This window comes from Macadamia integrifolia, chromosome 13 (assembly GCF_013358625.1).
Source record: "Macadamia integrifolia cultivar HAES 741 chromosome 13, SCU_Mint_v3, whole genome shotgun sequence".
Lineage (NCBI taxonomy): Eukaryota > Viridiplantae > Streptophyta > Magnoliopsida > Proteales > Proteaceae > Macadamia > Macadamia integrifolia.
In genome coordinates, this window is record NC_056569.1 from 7,533,115 (window position 1) to 7,551,995 (window position 18,881).

The 18,881-nt window shown below is 36.0% G+C and overlaps 3 protein-coding genes across 3 annotated transcripts; 1 reads left to right on the forward strand and 2 right to left on the reverse strand.

Annotated features, from left to right (window-relative positions):
- Positions 1-718: 718 nt before the first annotated feature.
- On the reverse strand, positions 719-2,251 carry LOC122058777 (F-box protein At3g07870-like). The gene has a single exon (XM_042621462.1). It carries the CDS (start codon positions 2,115-2,117, stop codon positions 1,005-1,007), a length of 1,113 nt encoding a protein of 370 aa, XP_042477396.1. The 5' UTR covers positions 2,118-2,251; the 3' UTR covers positions 719-1,004.
- A 7,209-nt stretch (positions 2,252-9,460) lies between these two features.
- On the forward strand, positions 9,461-10,093 carry LOC122058950 (TIR-only protein-like). Its single transcript, XM_042621665.1, has 2 exons — positions 9,461-9,775; positions 9,874-10,093. The coding sequence occupies exons 1-2, from the start codon at positions 9,486-9,488 to the stop codon at positions 9,971-9,973; spliced, it is 390 nt and encodes a 129-aa protein (XP_042477599.1). The 5' UTR covers positions 9,461-9,485; the 3' UTR covers positions 9,974-10,093.
- Positions 10,094-10,817: 724 nt separating this feature from the next.
- On the reverse strand, positions 10,818-12,104 carry LOC122060192 (F-box/kelch-repeat protein At3g23880-like). Its single transcript, XM_042623388.1, has one exon. The coding sequence runs from the start codon at positions 12,059-12,061 to the stop codon at positions 11,264-11,266; it is 798 nt and encodes a 265-aa protein (XP_042479322.1). The 5' UTR covers positions 12,062-12,104; the 3' UTR covers positions 10,818-11,263.
- Between the last annotated feature and the right edge of the window lie 6,777 nt (positions 12,105-18,881).

Sequence of the window (18,881 nt, forward strand, 5' to 3'; positions counted from 1 at the left end):
ATTAACCTTTCTGTTCATCCATGGAAGACAGGGACCATAACTGTCAACAGTATCTATGTACTCTTCCACATTAATAACTTGTGTCATAGGTTGCATAATCTGATCCCACCATTTGGATCACTTTCATATATAGGAAGGAAAAAAAAGAGTTCATCTATTTTGGGTATTACAGTTTCCTCAAGTGGATCAGGAACTGTTTAGTGTATGGTTTTCTAAAGGAAGATTTAGAATGATGAAAAAAAATGTGGAAGGAAAAAAAAAAAATCAAGTGGCAATTCCTGTGATCTTGTATTGAGATTTGAGAGGAAGTGAAATACACTGAAGAAAAAGAATTGCAAATAACACATTAGTAAGAGTGTGATGCCATTTTTTATAACAAAAATGTTTTGAGATAATGTAGAAAACACTTTTCAGTGGAAGCGTATTAATTGCCACAAGTGTTTTTCAGGGAAGTTGTAGCTTCAAAGGATATACTATCCTATTGTCCTGCAACTGAAACAAAAGACAAAAAGCAGGGGCTGCATAAAACTTATTAGAACATCTAATATTATGTGAGAAACACTTTCAGAGCCATGAAGCATATCACCACCATCACAGGCTTAGGAAAAAACAACAAACCAGCAATAAGCAATCTGAACAACTTACATAATGTATCCCATATTTAGGAGCCATAGATCTCCTTGATTGATTCTAACTTCTAACGACCCAAAATGATATAGACATAGTGCTTGAAGAGTAACTAAAAAAGCAAGAAAAATGAATTAAGCTGATGCATAAGAGATGTACTTCGTAAAGGAAAACATAGTTGACAGAGAACCACAATTATAGACACCACAAGTTGATATAGCACACGCCAATAACTATACTCACAAAAGAGTTAAATGAAGTTGGAAAACTCTACACAATAAAAGATTTGTAATGAAGAATTAGAAGATGGCATTGAAGAACAGGGCTTGCATTCACAAATGCTTATTATTTTTACTTCCTCATCCCATTTTCTTCCCCTATTGATGCTCCTCATATGTGCTTCCAACAGAAAGTGGAACGAGACTCTCCATGAAAATAAACAAGCTAAATTGATCCGGAAGCCCATGAATTCCAAGGTCTCTCTCTCCTTTGCTTTCAGGGTTATATAAAACCAGCTTTTGGGAATTCTTCTCAATTAGAATCTCACCACTCTTCAAAATTTCTATAGGCAATTTTTTTATAGAGCCTCCATAACCATATGAACACAATTCAATGGTGAACTGTTTAGTCCAAGACCCGTTCACGCCATAATCCTTCATCACCCATATCTCAACATAACTTCCATGGATACACTCAATCAAAGACAGGCATCCTCCCAATACTGCAACAAAATTGGAACACTCCCCTCCTACACCATTGGGGAGGTGTATCTCTCGGAACACCTCATTTCGCACATCAAAAGAAACTATTAACTCCAACATTTGTGATTTGATCTTCCGAGTAGCCATCCAATGAATAAATCCATTCAATACAGCTTTTGATGAAGTGTCCCTAATTTCAAAAGGGGCATTTCCAAGTTTCTTCCATTTCACACTCGCCAAGGAGTATACCCTTACATCAGACTTAGGAATAAGTCTGTCCATCCCTCTCTCGCAGAAGTAAATAATTCTTACCACTTTGTATTCATTATTAATGGAATCATACCCAAACCCTAACACAGTAGTACTAATACCCCAAATTCTTGGGGACGAAAAGGGGGCATCAGGAAGCTTCCTGTATTCTCTTCTAGCAGGGTTCCACAAGTATATAGGGTTAATGTGACGATACCAGTCAGATAAACGCTCAGCAACAAATAAACATAACAACCCATTACAAGAACCTAAGATTTCAACACGATCCACTAGACCCTGAAATGGAATATCAACCCTCGTTGCAGTAGATGACCCATCAAGAATTATGGTGAAGAAACGGCCATCAGCGAGGCAGAGACCAGGGTTTTTCTCAGATGATCGATTGAGGTGCTGGGAAATGAAAAAGGGATCATGAATTAAATAGCGCCAGTCTTTGGAGACGCACCTGAATCGCATGAGAGATTTGACGGGTAGTCTTGAAAGGATGTCTTTTATTATTTCGAATGGGAGACTCTGCATCTTCACTATCTCTGGCTTTTCTTCTCTTGCTGGCTGGATTGGGTTTTCTTCTTCGTCTTGATTCTGCAACTAATTTGTGTGGCTTTGGGCCTTTGACGACCAGGACTGCTTGTGTGGTCTTGAAGCATTGTTCTTGAATGCGGCCCTCGTCTCCAATCCCTTCCTGGTTGGCTGGATTAGGTGGACCAGGTCCAAGGTGGGTCAATCAACAAAAATTGGCCGACCAACTGAGTAATATGGTCTATTACGGGTTATCTGCTAGATTTGGCTATCGGTTCACCTATATTTGAGTTGACCGGATGGTCCAGTTCACGGCTTAGAAGACAGTTAGAAGAGACGTCGGCCCGTGGTAAATAGGGAAAACATTTTCTTATCTAATCCCGCACATTTACATCTAGACACAAGGGATGGTGAAAAGACCACCTTATCCCCTCATTGACTGCCCATATGCATTGTCTAGGTGATCGTGTGTTAGCACAATGGCCAATCACCTGACCGTACATATGAGTATCCAACATCTGTCTCATTTTCTGTCATTACAAAGGTAAAGAGTGATATATTTGGAAGTAAAAGGGATAAGTGTTGGATATTCACATAGGCTCCATTTGGTTGTAAAGGGATTAAAGGGGAAGGGAAGTGAAATTTTCTTAGTTTGTAATCACTATCCCATATGACTATATCATTAACTTCAAATTATTTCACATTTGGTTATTAATTTTACTTTACTTTTGTATCCAAAACCCTTTACTAAAATATGTAAAATAAAATTACATGTAAAATGTTTCATTACTAACATGGTTAAAAAAATGAAATAGTTTATATAATAACATGGGATCACATGGAATAATGATTATAAATGTTTATTTTTTTTAATATGAAAATTTCACTTCCCTTCCCTTTAGATATCCCTTGCAACCAAACATAGTTTTATATTCACATGTACGACAAGTGCTGAGTGATGAAGAAAGAATCACTAATCAGACATCGCTAATCTTGGGATACACACCTGAATCGAAGCAGTGATTTCACGGGTAACCTTAAGAGGATCTCCTTCTTTATGTCGTTTGGGAGATTCTTCATCATCTTAACCTTTCTTCTTCTTCTTGCATCCCTTCCTTTCTTCCTTCCTTCATTATTGTTCGTTTCTTCTAGGGTATTTGCGATTTCTTCTAGGGTACAAGGATGAGGAATTTATGCTAATATGGCAATGGGAGCAGAGTTGAAGAGATAACGGGAATTGGTAGTGGGATCGGGCAGCCTATTTCTTTTTAGTCTTGTATACCCATTTGAGAGTAATGGAAATAACATTTCAATCTTTCTTCACAATATTTACATACTCGAAAGATTTCATCAAACAAGAAGTATCTCAAAGGAGATTCAACAACTCCCAAGGTCATCCTTCCGAATTGATAGGAATATTAATTGCCACTTGGCAAATTCTTCAAAAGTGAACCGGCATATAAAACGTAAAAAAATAATAATAATAATAATAATAAAAAATTTAAATCATAGTCTCCCATGGACGAAATTTAGCTACTGCCTGGGTTGCAGCGAAAGAAATGGAATCTAAAAGGGTATTTTGGAAAATACTTTAATCTAGGAGGGTATTTGTGAACCCAAGGGGAAAGTGAATTATTTCATTTCTTTGGCTGCCAGCAAGGCCCGGGTAGCAGCCAAATTTTTTCCGTCTCCCATAGCCACTACTACCAAAGCCCCGGATCATGTGCTTCATTAGCACCACCATCGGCACCTCCATCAACTCCTCCACCGTGACCTCAACCACATCCATAAGCTTCACCTAAAACGCGACCAGCACGACCACCGCCTCTGCTACCATGGATTGAAGTTCTCAAATCTAGATTTTAGAGCTAAATTAGAAATATTAAAATTAAACACAATATGTAAATTAAAAATGTTGGAATTAAGAAGAAAAATGTTAAAAATTATAAAATTTAAGCCTAAAATATGAGGGGAAGGATGAGGAAAGTGCTAATATGGGGAGGGGATACATGGGTTAGATGAGTTTGAGATGGAAAGGAGAGACATTCTTTGTTTTCGGAATAAGTATTGGAGCAGGCGTATCAGTCTATCTGTAATGATATCTATCGTATGCGAGTCTAAACCATGGAAGGGCAACATGAGTGGGAACTCATCTAAAAGGTGAATGGTGATTATCATTAATTCAAAATCTTTTCACATTCGGTTTTTTTATTTTTTCTATATTTTGCATTTAAATCCCTATGGTATAAAATATAAAATAAAAATTACATATAACAAATATCATTACTAAATAGGACCGAGTTTTCCTGAGGCCACAGTACTGTGGCACCTCACACCTTAGAGTATAGGTGGAGAGAGGGGAGAGGGGGTGCAGAAAAACTTTGTCCGTAATAAATATGGTATGAAGTTTAAGCAATTTATATAATTACCTGAGATAATGATTATAAAAGTTTTTTGTTTGATATTTAAAAATTCCCTTTCCCTTTAATTTCTCTTGCAATGTAATTTAGTTAATATTAAAACCCCTTATACAAGATGAGTATATTAAGATGGATGCAATAAGACTAGGATGGATAAAGTAAAGAATGAGCATATTAAGGTTGTTTTGAGAGTTGCCCCGAACTATGACAAGCTTTGCAAAAATTATTTGAGATTATATGGCAGCCATGTTTAAAAGAGGTCTAAGGATACCCCAAGTAGGAGAGGTGACCTAATTCAAATTAAAAGTGCTATAATGATGATAGACAAAGTGGTGAGAAACCCACAATTTTTGGGTAACATCCATTATCATTTTCAAGAGGTGTCGATAACTCTCTAAAAACCTGATGCTCTAGATCAAAAGAACAGATAGATAAACCTTTATTCCGAAGTACCAACCAATGACTAGCACCATTGACAACTTGACCTATTGATTGATAGGGTTTTGGGACTGGGTCTGAGAGTGGGATATGATCTCCAAGTTTTCTCCAGTTATCGGAATTCAATGAGTACACCCTCACATGGCTCTTCATAATGCAGTATCGATTTACAAACTCAGAATAGAATACAATTTTAACAACCTCGTAATCTTTACTGATGTTATCAAACCAAATTTTTCATAGTGAGGATGTGGTAGCTCCTTGAGTTCTCGAGTGGCTGGATTCAATAGGTACATGGGAGTCTTTGTAACGAATCTCGTAATGTGGCTCTGCTGGTGAGGACACAAAACAAAATAACCTATTGCATGAACCAACACGACTTTGATAATAAGACGACGATTCCAAACCAAATTGGGTTGAGTTAAGGAAGGAATATCAAGTTTATGACATGAATCGTCCTCTACTGTGTAAAGGTTGTTCCACTTCCACAAATTAATATGAGAGAAGGGTTTTTCTCTGAGGTTCGATCATGGTGCATAGAGATGAAGAAAGAATCACTAATCACACATCGCCAATCTTTGGATACGCACCTGAATCGAAGCAGGTATTTCACGGATAGCCTTGAGAGGATCTCCTTCATTATATCGTCTGAGAGATTAGGCATCATCTCAACCATCATTCTTCTTCTTCTTCTTGTGGCCAAGAAAGGGGGTTTTCTAGGGTTTTTGGTGTGTTCGGAAGACTTTGTGGTTAAATAGGTGCCATGTGTCCAATCTCCTTATAGAGTTCTTACGAAGGTAAGTTTTCGTTAAGTTTTTTATTCAAATTTTTAAATATTTTTTATTTTTCCTAGGAATTTAAAATTATTCAGATTTTATTAACCTTTTTTATCTCCACCATTCAGATTTTTTATTTGAATTTTTAAATCGTGGAAATCTTTCAGGTCTCTTTATTTATATCTCAATCATCACCTTGTTAATCATGTGTGACTGAAAATCATTATAAGCAATGTTATAGTAATCAGACTCATCAACCCATCTCCCCTCATTTGTCCCACTTTAATTGAAATTGGAATTGAACGTTAGAAAAACAATCTCTTAAGATAAACTATTACCGATTTTCATTAGTATAGTTTTTTTTTTTCTTTTTTATTTATTTATTTATTTTTAATCTCCAAAAATTTCAAATTGAATTGTATCCTCCATCTCTCTCTCTCTCTCTTCATTTTTCTTCATTTTCTTCAATTTCAATCCTGTTAGTAACCAAAATTTTCAAATGAAGTAGCAAATCATGTGCGTGTTTGAGTGCTGATCACTGTGGGTGAAGATCATCTATATACAATGAAGCATAAGAAATTTGATAGAAGAATTAACTAAAGATACAACATCTTCATGAAGAAGAATTAGATCACTAATAGTCATTACTGTACCCATGCTTGTAATGGTTTTCAGCCATACATTTACTCACACATGATCAAAAAAGTGATAATATGAGAATCCTAATGAGAGAGAGAGAGAGAGAGAGAGAGAGAGAGAGAGAGAGAGAGAGAGACGTGGAATGATTTGAAACTCCCACAAATAGAGGAGATAAAAAAGGTTAATAAAATCTGAATAATTCTCAAATTCCTTGAAGATAAGGAAAATTAAAATAGATTTAAAATTTTGAATAACAAAAATAACCGCTCGTACGAGCAAATGATCCGCTCTAACTTGCGGTCCCTCCAATCTAATCTAATAAAGTAGGTAGCTGATCCGTAATCTCACTTTCTCTTTTCAATTTTTTATTATTTCAATTGTATGCCTATTTATTTTATCAAAGAAAAAAAATTGTATATTCATTTTAATTTTTCTATTCAATTGTATTGCAACGCTATCTTGTGGCTTAGTCCCCACGTGGGGATGGACCATGGTTTCAAGTATTGATATTATATCGGTTGTATCAGTCATATTGTAACGGTATTGGCTGAGATCGAACCTCGATTCTTGATTGATCCGAATCGATTACTCGTATCGTTTCAAGGGTAAAACAATTAAAAAAAAAGTATACTTTTTAAGAAAAAAACAAGGATAAATCCGATCAATACTAGCTGATCTGATCTAATCTATATCGATACCGGATCAGTATCGGGTATCTACCAAAATCAAAAAGTACAAAATTACAAAACCCTAATATCAAAAAGTACAAAATTGCTTTCAAATAAAAATTCGAGTGAGGGGTGCAACCCCCGCCTCCGCTACGCATGGGGCCTCCTGCCCCCTTTGCAACCCCCATGGCTTCCCAATCAATAGAGTGGAAGAATTTATTGTTATCTCCACCCTTTCATAAGAAAGCACTCATCAAAAAATTCCACTTGGTAGATGGTGGCAGAGGGAATAGCAAAATAAGTAAGACGGCTGAACAACAACTGCCTAGTGCAAAACTTATAGGGTATGAATTCGGATTCAAGAAGATGAATTGTTGTTAGTAGCTATAAGCTAGTGGCTGTTCAGGTTAATATTGTGGGAATGAAGAGGAGTACCAAGAGGACTAATGTTAGGAGGAAGGAGATCATGAGTTCTTTGATGCCTATTGAAGACATGTTGCAGAGATTGCAGAGAGCATCTATTTAGAAGAAGGAGAAAGGTGGTTGGTGGTAGTTTAACTTGTTAATATTAGAAGGAGTAAAATTAATGGAAAGAGTGTATCTGAAATCACAGAAGATGGTTCCTTTCTGTTTTTAACTTTTCGTTCTTTGCCGATGTGTGCACAGGTTTGTAGGAAGAGAGAAAATAAAAAGTGATAACTACAAACATAAAATTAGAGATAAACTAGGTAATTGATAGATTTGGCTGATTTGGAAGTAGCCCACCTCTTGGTTTTACGGGCAAAGCCGCGCATCCTGACCTAATTAAGAGGTAGTTGAACCTCTTCTTTTGGAAGAGAAAATAAGGAAACTTATGCAACGCTAATCATATCCATCAATTCTATTTGAGCCTATTAAATAGGTTAATGAAACAAGTTATAACTGTAGCTCCACACTCCACGTAATTTTAAATCCTATAACTTCTAATAATCACTTTCCATAACCACAGATGATAAGTTACATAACCAATAGGACTCCACCGTGTGGCAGTAACTCCTACCCATATACAAACACAATAAAGTTAAACTTGCCCTTGTATGTTGTGTAATTCTTCTTCCATTCTTTTTATTCCTTTCCTCTTTTCATATAGCCTTTAGTTCTCCCCTGATCTTTTTGGATCTCTTTCAACGTAGGGGAGACATAAACCCTATGGCTGCTGCTTCGGGAGTGTGGTTATATTATATGCAAACTAAGCTGTAATAAGTTTTCAAATTAGAGGTGGTACAAAATAATTTTCCATAAATTAATAATACTACACCAAAGCCACTAATGGAAATGTTCATGGGCGAAAATCTTGTTGTTGCATCGAAACATATAAATGTTGACTAATCTTGCTGACGTTGAACTTGGTAAAATGAAATGGTTGAATAATTGAAAAATGAGATTATTCAGAATAACAAATGAAATGGCAAATGGTATACATACCATAACATATGAAAAGTAAAGAACTAGAATCTATCGATACTGAACTCATAGGGAAGAAAATGGAATTATGGATGGAATCAAATATGCAGTATTTACAGACAAAGCTATTCGGTTATTGGGAATGAAAGGGCTCTCTTTGACCATTAGGAGTGGGTAACCCATTGCCTGTCTTTCTTTTTATTGCATTCTATCTTATCGTATCACATTTTTGTTCTACAATATTTGAGAATGACCATCAATACCTCGGTGTAGATCTCGGATAATCCTTTGTTCCATAGCCCTGGGGCTATTTATCTTGATACCCCCAGAAGGGGGAAAAAAGATTCTAAGGAATTAAAAAAAATAAAAATAATAAAAATAATAAAAAAATAAAAACATAAAAAAATAAAAAAAAAAAATTGAAATTTTGGATCTATGTCCAACGGATTACACCAAAACAAAAGACGTAAACAAGAGACTTTAACATCAGAATGGTCTGTTTCACACTGTTAGGAGGGGCCACCGGACCCACACAGAAACCAAAATATAATATAGAGGACTTATATGAATTCCAGAATCAGTATGGGATTTGCTAATTCTTCTAGAGGGAGAGAAAGGCGGCCTTTCTACTTCAAACACAAATGAGTCTTTGTAACCAAGCTTTCTCTTCGGTTGTTTCTGCTAATTCATTTAGGTTTGTAATATCTCTCTCTCTCTTATTTATGATCTAATCTAAATGTATTCTCTGCCACGTATGTCTTATATATGATCTAATCTGTTATATTCACTCTCTGCTTGTACAGCAATAGCAGACAAAAGCAAACAGTCTTCGTCTCCAGAAGGATAACTACTGCTTGCAGGTCTCCTCATTCCATTGACGTCTTCATAAACCACCGTGGGATGGACACGAAACGCAATTTCTCTGCCTTGCTTTACGACCGTTTCATCTACCTAAACCTCAATCCCTTTTTAGATTATAAGAGCATGAAGCCCGGCGAAGAGCTTAAGGAGGTCATTGAAACTGCTATAAGAGACTGTAAGGTTGGGGTGGCCATCTTCTCTCCAAATTATTGCACTTCTCACAACTGCCTCCATGAATTGGCTCTGATGATGGAATGCGAGAAGAAAATCATTCCCATTTTCTATGATATCAAGACCTCTGACCTTGTGCTTGTGGACAATGGAAGATTTCCGGCCAAGCAGCTTCATAGGTTTGGATTGGCACTTGAACTGGCCAAGGGCAGGATGGGCATCTCGTTTGATTCGTCCAAAGGGTATGTAATTAAATAACATATATATATTTTTTTTCAAAGTTTTAAAGCTAATGGTTAATTGCTTGAGATAATTACTGTTTCATCAATGGGTCTTCCAGGGATTGGTCCGATCTGATCAAAAGAGTTTCGGATAGGGTGGTGGAAATCTTGATGGAATTGGAAGCGGTAGGAGGAAAAAGTTACCAGCATCATGAGTAGAAACAGACCCTTCTGGTATTAAAATTTTGATTTTGATTGTGTTATAGAGAGGGATCCCTGTGCTTACTGAAGAAAAAGAAATTGATGAGAAAGGAGATAAGAGAGATATTGTTATGTAATAACGTGTATGATATTATCCATGTGATTATGGGTTCATGCAATAAATGATAGGAATAGCCCTTTAGATAAATACACATAACTAGGGTTCAACGGTAAATCTCTTTTAGAGTAAAAGAGGCGAACTGATGGGAATAGCCCTCATATAGATAGACAGGACAAGGTCAAAAGGGTTTTTTAGTTCTAAGCCAATATGTTATGCTTCCGGAGTGTGGTTATATTATATGCAAGCTAAGCTTTAATAAGTTTTCAAATTAGAGGTGGTACAAAATAATTTTTCATAAATTAATGATACTACACCAAAGCCACTAATGGAAATGTTTTAATTACTCAAAACGTTGCAAAAGTCATATATATTAGTAGCAAAAGTGCCACTAATCCTCATTGAAATATGAGTGACGGTTGGGAATGTTAAAGCTGGCAGAACGAACCAATCATTAAGTTGAGCAAAAGAAGACAAGGGGGTATTTTCTAAAAACAGAGTGGAGAGAGGATGGTACATGCTGGGACCACCTGCTAACCTTGGGGGCATGCCCAGCCCTTTCCCTTGAATTATATGAAGAAACCTCGATATTTATTCTTTGATCGGTAAAAAAATTTGAATGATTCCCCAACTAATACCACTCTATAACACTGGAATAGATTAAAAAATAAAAATTGCTGCAAAGATGAATCATATAATTTAAAATAAAAAAGTAAAAAATCATAGTCATGCAAGACATGAATCAATATCAAATCTTTAACAAATTCTTTGTTAATCCAGAAAAAAATGAAAACAAAATTGGGCACAATTTAGTGAGATATTGGATTCTTATTCTTCTTCCTCTTTTCCCCTGTATCTTCGAGCATAACGAGACTCTCAGTGTGAATAAATGTTTCGAAGACAATTGGAAGTCCATGAACTTCAACATTCCTTTCCGTATTGCTCTTGATGTTGTACAGAACTAGCTCATTACCAAAATGCTGGTACAGACTTTCATCGTTCCAGAATCGCACTTGTTTATAGAAATGGAAAACGATTATCTGTTTCGTCCAAGACTCCTTAACACCATATTCCTTCATCGTCCATATCTCATAACTAATTTGATCCCAGGGATCACGGAGAACAGAAAAGTATCCTCTAATCACCACAAGATCTATGTAATGTCCTTTTCCAGGAGGAAAAGGCAGCGGTTACTCTCTAAACACCTCATCTACTAAATCAAAAGAATAAATTGAATTCCATAAAGAACCAATTAACTCATTCTTCCAAAATACTATCCAATGAATAGCAGCATTGAAAGCTAGCGCTGATTGTGAATAATTATAGGTTTTTGGGTATAGGTCTGGGACTGGGATATCTCCAAGTTTTCTCCAGTTATTGGAATTCAATGAATATACCCAGACATTACACGACCTGAACATAATATTAGAGTATACACTCAAAACAACCTTATAGTCTTTACTAATGGGATCATACCCAATTCCGATCCGAGTCTTCCAGTCGGTGGATTGAGGTATTTCAGAGGGAGCATATGGAAGCTTCTTCACTTCTCGAGTGGATAGATTCATCAGGTATATGGGTTCTCTGTAATGAATCGTGACGGGAAACACTCCAGCTGCTAACAACCCAAAACATAACAACGAATTGCAAGAACCCAATACTTTGATTTTATACGACCAATCCAAAGAATTTAGGTAAGGGATATCAAGTTTATGACATGAATTGTCCTTTACTGTGTAAAAACTTCTTGTATCAGTTAAGATGAGATTAGGTTTTTTCTCTGTGGATCGATTGTGATGCTGATTGATGAAGGAAGAATCAGTAATCAGACATCGCCAATCTTTGGATACGCACCTGAATCGAAGCAGAGATTTCACGGGTAACCATAAGAGGATCTCCTTGATCATGTCGACTGGGAGATTCAACATCTCAACCATTCTTCTTCTTCCTCCTTCGTTGCTGCCTTCAAGAAAGGGGGATTTTCCCATTTCTCCTGGGTTTTTGAGATTTCGTTAGGTTTACAATGATGAGGAACTTATACTAGTATGCCAAATTGCCAATGGGAGCAGGGTTTAAGAGATAGAGGGAATTGGTCTTGGGATCGGGACAGGGCTGATCCTGACCCTGATCCGGATCGGACTCTATTAGATAGAATTGGAAACCGATTGGGCCAATATTGATCCAATCCAATCGATTCAGATCGATCTGATCCAATCAATTCGCATCTCTACCATTCTTCTTCTTCTTGGGGTCATGAAACTGAGAAAGGGGGTTTCTTCTAGGGTTTTTGCCGGAAGACTTTGGGGCTAACTTAGTTGGAGACTTGAAGTATTGGGACTCAATGCGCCCAAATAAAATAAAATAAAAAGTTGTCCGGCTCAACCATGGTTTCAAAAATGGGTTATAATTGATTGTATTGATCGTATCGCAATAACATCGATTGAGATTGATCCCCCATCTCTGATTGATTCGGATTAGTTACTGATATAGTTTCAAGGATAAAATAATTAAAAAATAATCTTTCAAAAAAAGTAAGGGCAAAATCGATTGATACTCATTGATCCGTATCGATATCGAAATCAATATCGTCTCCTAAATCCATGGGCTCCACTCTTCACACAGGTAACGTAGGTAGCCGATGCTTAGCTTCACAAAACTGATTAACGTAGGGTTTTATGGGGTTCTTCTGAATTTGAAAAGTGCCATCACTGGGTGGATCGTCACAAGATTTGTAGACCTTTAAATTTGTGATGATGGATGAGATAAAATAATAATAATAATAATAATAATAATAATAATAATAATAATAATAATAATAAATAGATAAATAATATTTTTAAAGACACATCAGCTATGTTAATATCCTTGGTGATTGGATGAGGCAAAATTTGTAAGTGATTTGGTTTGAACCATATTTTAAACCAATCAATATGAAAAAAAAATGTAATAATTTACAAGTGAAAATGAAGGGTAATCTAGGTATTTAAAAAGAGCGTGGAAAAAGAGATGTAAAAATAAAAAAGCAGGGGAGTATCATTTAAAAAAATAAAAGTAGGGGGGTTTTAGTAAATATAGACTAAGTGTAAGGGAGTGATAGTACCTAAATTCCCCATAAAATGAATTAAATCATATACAAACCATATAAAACCAATCCAAAATTGTTTGATTTGGTTTAAGTGTTTTGAAAACTATTCGGTTTCGATTTATACATAATCTACCCTGAACCAATACAAAATCGAACCGAAAAAATTGATACCCAACTATTTGAAACCCTTACATTTGTGTCTCAGCAAATGTATAACCAAGGTTAAACAATCTAGAATGGTTCTAATCCGAATTGGCAGGCCTTCATCTGGGGGTGTGTTAGGGGGTTTGGGAGAGCTTGAAGTAATTTTTTACAAGTTTCCCGTATAAAACCAGATACACACCACTTCACTTTTTTTCCCATACTCTCAAAATTATAGGGTATTGGCTATATTGATAATGATATTGATACGATATTAATACCTTAATCTATGGTTACATGAGAAAACTTGTATCACAAACTTTAATTTGAGATGATATACCTCATGGAACCAAGATTAAACCACTCATAAATGCTTCAAGAGTGTCGTTCAATCCGAATCAATAGGAATTGGTTAGCCTAATAACTAAAACTTTCTAACACAATTTGGTAAAGTTGTGCTGCGCTATGCCCATGCTCACCTCTTTTTTTTTTTACATCAGATTCATTTTCAATATAATTCTAGGAGCTTCCCTGAGTCCTAAATAATATTCCTAATAAAAAATAACTTACACTCACCAGCTTGAAGCCTATTGGTTGTTCCCTCCCCACTCTATAGAGTAGGCACTAATATATATATATATATATAATTTTGAAATAGTCAATCCCCACTCAACTCACTATTAAAATGGGAGTTTGAGGTGAGGTAGCGCTTGCCGTAGTTGCTTGCAAGGTCGAGCTAGCCTAGATATAGTCTTTCAGTCCCTCTCTGATAAACAAGACGACTCATAACGAAAAAGAGAGAGATTTATTTACAGACAGATACCGTGTGTACTGATTGACCAGATGTGACCGATGGAAGGAACTCATTCGTGAACTGATATATATATATATATTTAGAGAGAGAGAGAGAGCAAATTCATCCAAAGTTGATCGCATTAAAAAATTCAAAAAATAAATAATAAAAATAAAAATAAAGGGAAAAAACAGTATCTTTGAAGTCTAATGTTTCCCATGTTCTTTCACAATTAGGTGTTTGTAGAGAAATGGAACATATTCAAGAACATGGCTTCTCCGTTAAGACACAAACCCCTATGAAATTATTGACTTGTTTCTTATGAGGATAAAAATCTTACTCTTTTAATGCTCCCGCAAGTGCTCTCATTGGCCCCCCACATCTGTGTAGGAGCCTCACTCCCAGATAGAATTCTCTCCTGCCTCATTTTTTTTCCCATCCAAAAATACAAATTGAGCTGAGCCAGGTCATTTTGAGGCGAGGAGGGGTGGGATGAGGCCTTATATGTTCATGGTTTCTCCTTGTTAGCCATCGAACTGGACTTGTATCTGGGCTAGAGTTTGGTTGTTAAATGTCGAACATAATGCATTATCAGTCGGGTTTGGCAGGGATCTTTCTGAGACTAATCCTCGGGGAGACTAGCGAAGCAATACACCGCCACGGTCTCCACTTAAATCGCTGATGCATAGATGCGGAATCGAACTTGGGACCGTGCATCTATCCACACAATCCCCAATTCCCTCTAACCATTTGGGCAACCCACGGATGAGTTATTCTTGTATGTTTGTAATTCATAAAACACCTTTGTTTTTCCTTTGCTTTCACTATTTATTTCTTATGAGCTTTTGAGTCTAAGCATAATTTTGTAGAACTCGAATGGAAAAATAAAAGATGACACTACTACTCGCGAAAGCCAAGAACTATTTTATCTTAGAGACAAATGTAGAGAACCGATTTTAACACAAAATTAGTGAGGGTAGAGATCTACTTCCCCATCGTCGGATGCTTGATGGTGAATCTGGTCAATTTGGAGATGGGAGTACAAAAAGAAAAATATTTTATCACTAATTAGATATTTCTATTAACATCTTTTTGTGCACACCCATTTATATATGGTCTACCTACTTTTCTTCCTTCCATTAGTTCAGACCCTTCTTTTTTTTTTTTTTTTTTTTTTTTTTTTTTTTTTAATTATTAGTAGGATAGACTCAAATTATCTGCGGTAAGTGGTGAGTGACATTAAGGATCCAATGGCTGGAAAGACCCCGACATACACCTCAGCCTTTGAATCTTCACTACTGCTCATTGTCTCCCTATAGAGTATTTTTATGCAAGTAGGATACCGAATGATAGATTTATCAACTAAATCATTTGTCAAAGGCGAATGCTTTGATAAAATATTGATGGTTAAACATCTAAAGCAACATACTCTAAGGGCATTCAAATTTATTAACAAACCAAAAAGAACACCCATTGGCTACACAAGAACAATTAAAGTTCACAGATCTATCAATGGAGGACAGGGACAGAACCTGTTAATAATATATCCGTAGGGATAAATTTTTTGAACCAAACAATAGGCCACCATGGAATCTTAAACCTCCTCCAACAAATCTAACTTGTAGCCCACGGTTACAACTAGAAAGCCTAATTTATTAATGTTTAAATAGTAAGTAATAAACAAAGCCATGGGATAGAAATAACAATTGAAGCTCAAAATTAAAAAATACCACACCACTGGTGTCCAAAACCATTTTTCATATCACCCCCAACCAGTGTGAAAATTCTTTACAGTTGCTGCACTAGTGCAGTGAACATCGGGGTGGCTGGAAGCCCCTTGGGGCGCATGTTCAAATGCTCTCAGTCATCCGATGCTCACCGCACCTCATCGCTTGCTGTAGAGGATGTGGACTTCCGCAACCCCCCCACCCCTTAATTTTTTTTTTTAAATTCAAAATAAATAAGTAAAAAACTTAAATGGAATTAGGTTTCGATGCATGATTCTGAAATCCAATCTATTATGCCCTTAATAATTTCCAAGTGGCAATTCAATCAGGTCAAATTTGATCCACGAATTGTTCAAAACATTATCTATATTAATTATTAAAATATTAGACTAATCTGATATCCCCCTTGTTTGAAAAGAGAGACCAATCAAAGAAGTTCCAAATCATTCCAAGAAGATCATCTAGCCAAATCATCAATCCACATATTTCTGGAAAAAAAAAAAAACATGATAAGCTTTAATAGAAGGAATTTTTGCTAATTAAGAAGGTATGGTGGAACTTTTCCTAATAAATTGTTAACCATACAAGTAGATCCAATTAGAATCTAAAACATGCTAACATTAGATGTGACTGATATCTATGGGACACATATGCATACTCACAAAAAGGGTGTCAATTTGTAAGCGAAATCGAATACCGAATCTGGAATTAAGTTGAATTAATCAAATCAAACCAAATCAATCTGATTCGGTTCAAATTTGGTTTGAGTATTCATCTCAGTTCAGTTCGGTTATGGTTTAGGGTATAAGAATCGTCGATTCAAACCAAAACGAATTGATATTGGTTTGAGTATATAATTGTTCACCTTTGTTATTTTTTTGGGTGGTAAGTGTTTATGCAATTTATTACACATATTCACATGCTAAGATAATTTTAAAATTAAAAATAACCATAATATCTATAACTTGAGCCCATTATGACCTTTGATCCATCAAAATCATGGACCAAGAGTCAAACCGTTTATATAACTAAATTAAAACCGAGTTACAAAATCAAATTAAAGCCGTATTATAAAATCAAATTGAAACTGAAACCAAACCAAACCAAATTAAATCGGCTTGAGTATACAATTATAGAACCGAGACGTTTCTCAATTTGATTTTGGTTTACCTCATCATCCATCTGAGCCAAACCAAAACCAAGCCGATTGACACCCTTACTCTGACGAGGTTTGTTTTTTGGGTGGACGAGGTTTGTTTTTTGGGTGGAAGTGGGTTCACTCTTTAACCCAAGACATTAAATCAGGTTTGGATTAAAGTGGGTTTATTTATTTTGTTTTTTTAACTTAAGAAGACATTGAGTAGGTAGAGTCACATTTCCCTCTGCACACCATTCTCATATACAATTCATGATTTTATGAAACATGCAAATATTTTGTCGGTTAAAAATGGGAAAAATTTGCAGCTGGTTTTGTATTACTCACAACTCACAACAACTTCATGCACAATTTGAGGGAAGGAATAGATGAATCAAATTAACCATTACACACTTAAATTGTGTGTGATATTCGTCCTATATGTTAAAGTCTATCACTAAGCTGCACTCTCAATTAATTCACTCCTCACCTCATCTCTTGTTTTAGTTTTGCTTCTAAAGAACTCTTCAACTTTATCACAATATGGGAATTGTTACTGTGATGAGAGGGGGAATAGAAATACTCCGCTGTGAGGTGAACTTCGATTCGTTGGGAATCATCCGATCGAAGCTCGAACCTTATGTGACATTTGATGATCAAATACTCGTACACAATGGAAGATTACTGCCACAGGAACTTGATTGTCCGGTGGAGACCGTGGGCATCGGGACTATGTCTGATCATGCCACCATCCATCTTTACAGAAGGATTCCTGAACAGATTATTAATGTTCAGGTGGTGTTGGGAGAGAGAATATTCTTACGATGTGAGATTTCAAGTAAAGAAACCGTTTTTCTTCTGAAGGACAAAATTTATGAAAATAAATATCTACCTCCCTATCGTCAGATGCTTGAGAGTCATGGACTCCCCATGATTGATAATCATTGCCTTGATGAATACATTATTGAAGAAGAGAAGCCGCCGACGTTGTGTCTCAAGTTTGCACCTCCGAACCCCCGAACAAGTAGAACTGTGCTTCTGGTGATTCCAGAGAAGGAAGTTCAGAGAGAAATGAGAATTGATGTTTATGATGACCCCGACACTTTGTATCTAATGGCAATTGAGGAAGGATTGGTTGATGGGAATGACGAGAGGCAACAACAATACTACTTTACTGATGACAAAAATACCTCGCTCCCACTACGGATCGCATTTATTGAACGAGGAATAAAAAATGGTGCGAAGCTTTACTTGATTTTTGGAGACGAAGATGATTAAGTTAATCTTAATCTTTCACATGCTATTTAACCAGATTATTACCTATTATTATTAGACAAATTAGTACTTTTAGTGTTTTGAGTCTATGTTTAGAAGAACTACTAGACTTAAGGGTGTGGTGTGTCTTATGTCAAAGTTCTACTACAAGTGTGTGGTGTGTCTTTATGTCAGTTTTTTATATTTTGAAGCTTGATTACTGTATGGCAGATTCATATTCCTATTTCTCATTAACTCTGCCAAAAAAAAAAAACTTTTATCCAGTTTAAACTTCTTCTTGATAACCAGCTATATTTCCTCCTTTATTTATTTATTAATTTGTTTAGAGATCGACCTTGTTTTGATAAACCATAATCAATATATCACTAATTAGATATTCTTTTACAATCCTTGGTGCACACTGAAAAATCTATGGTGTTTAAAACCAAGTTCATCCTCTACCTGCTTTCTCTTCCTTTCAGTAGGCAAGATCAGTTTTCCATTGGCTACAAAAGAACAATTAGCCTGTGTCTGTTCATCCATGGAGGACAGGGGCCATGACTGTTAACAGTATCTCCGTGTTCTTCCACATTAATAACTTGTGTCATAGTTTGCATTATCCAATCCCACCATTTGGATCACTTTCATATATAGGATGAAAAAAAAAAAAAAA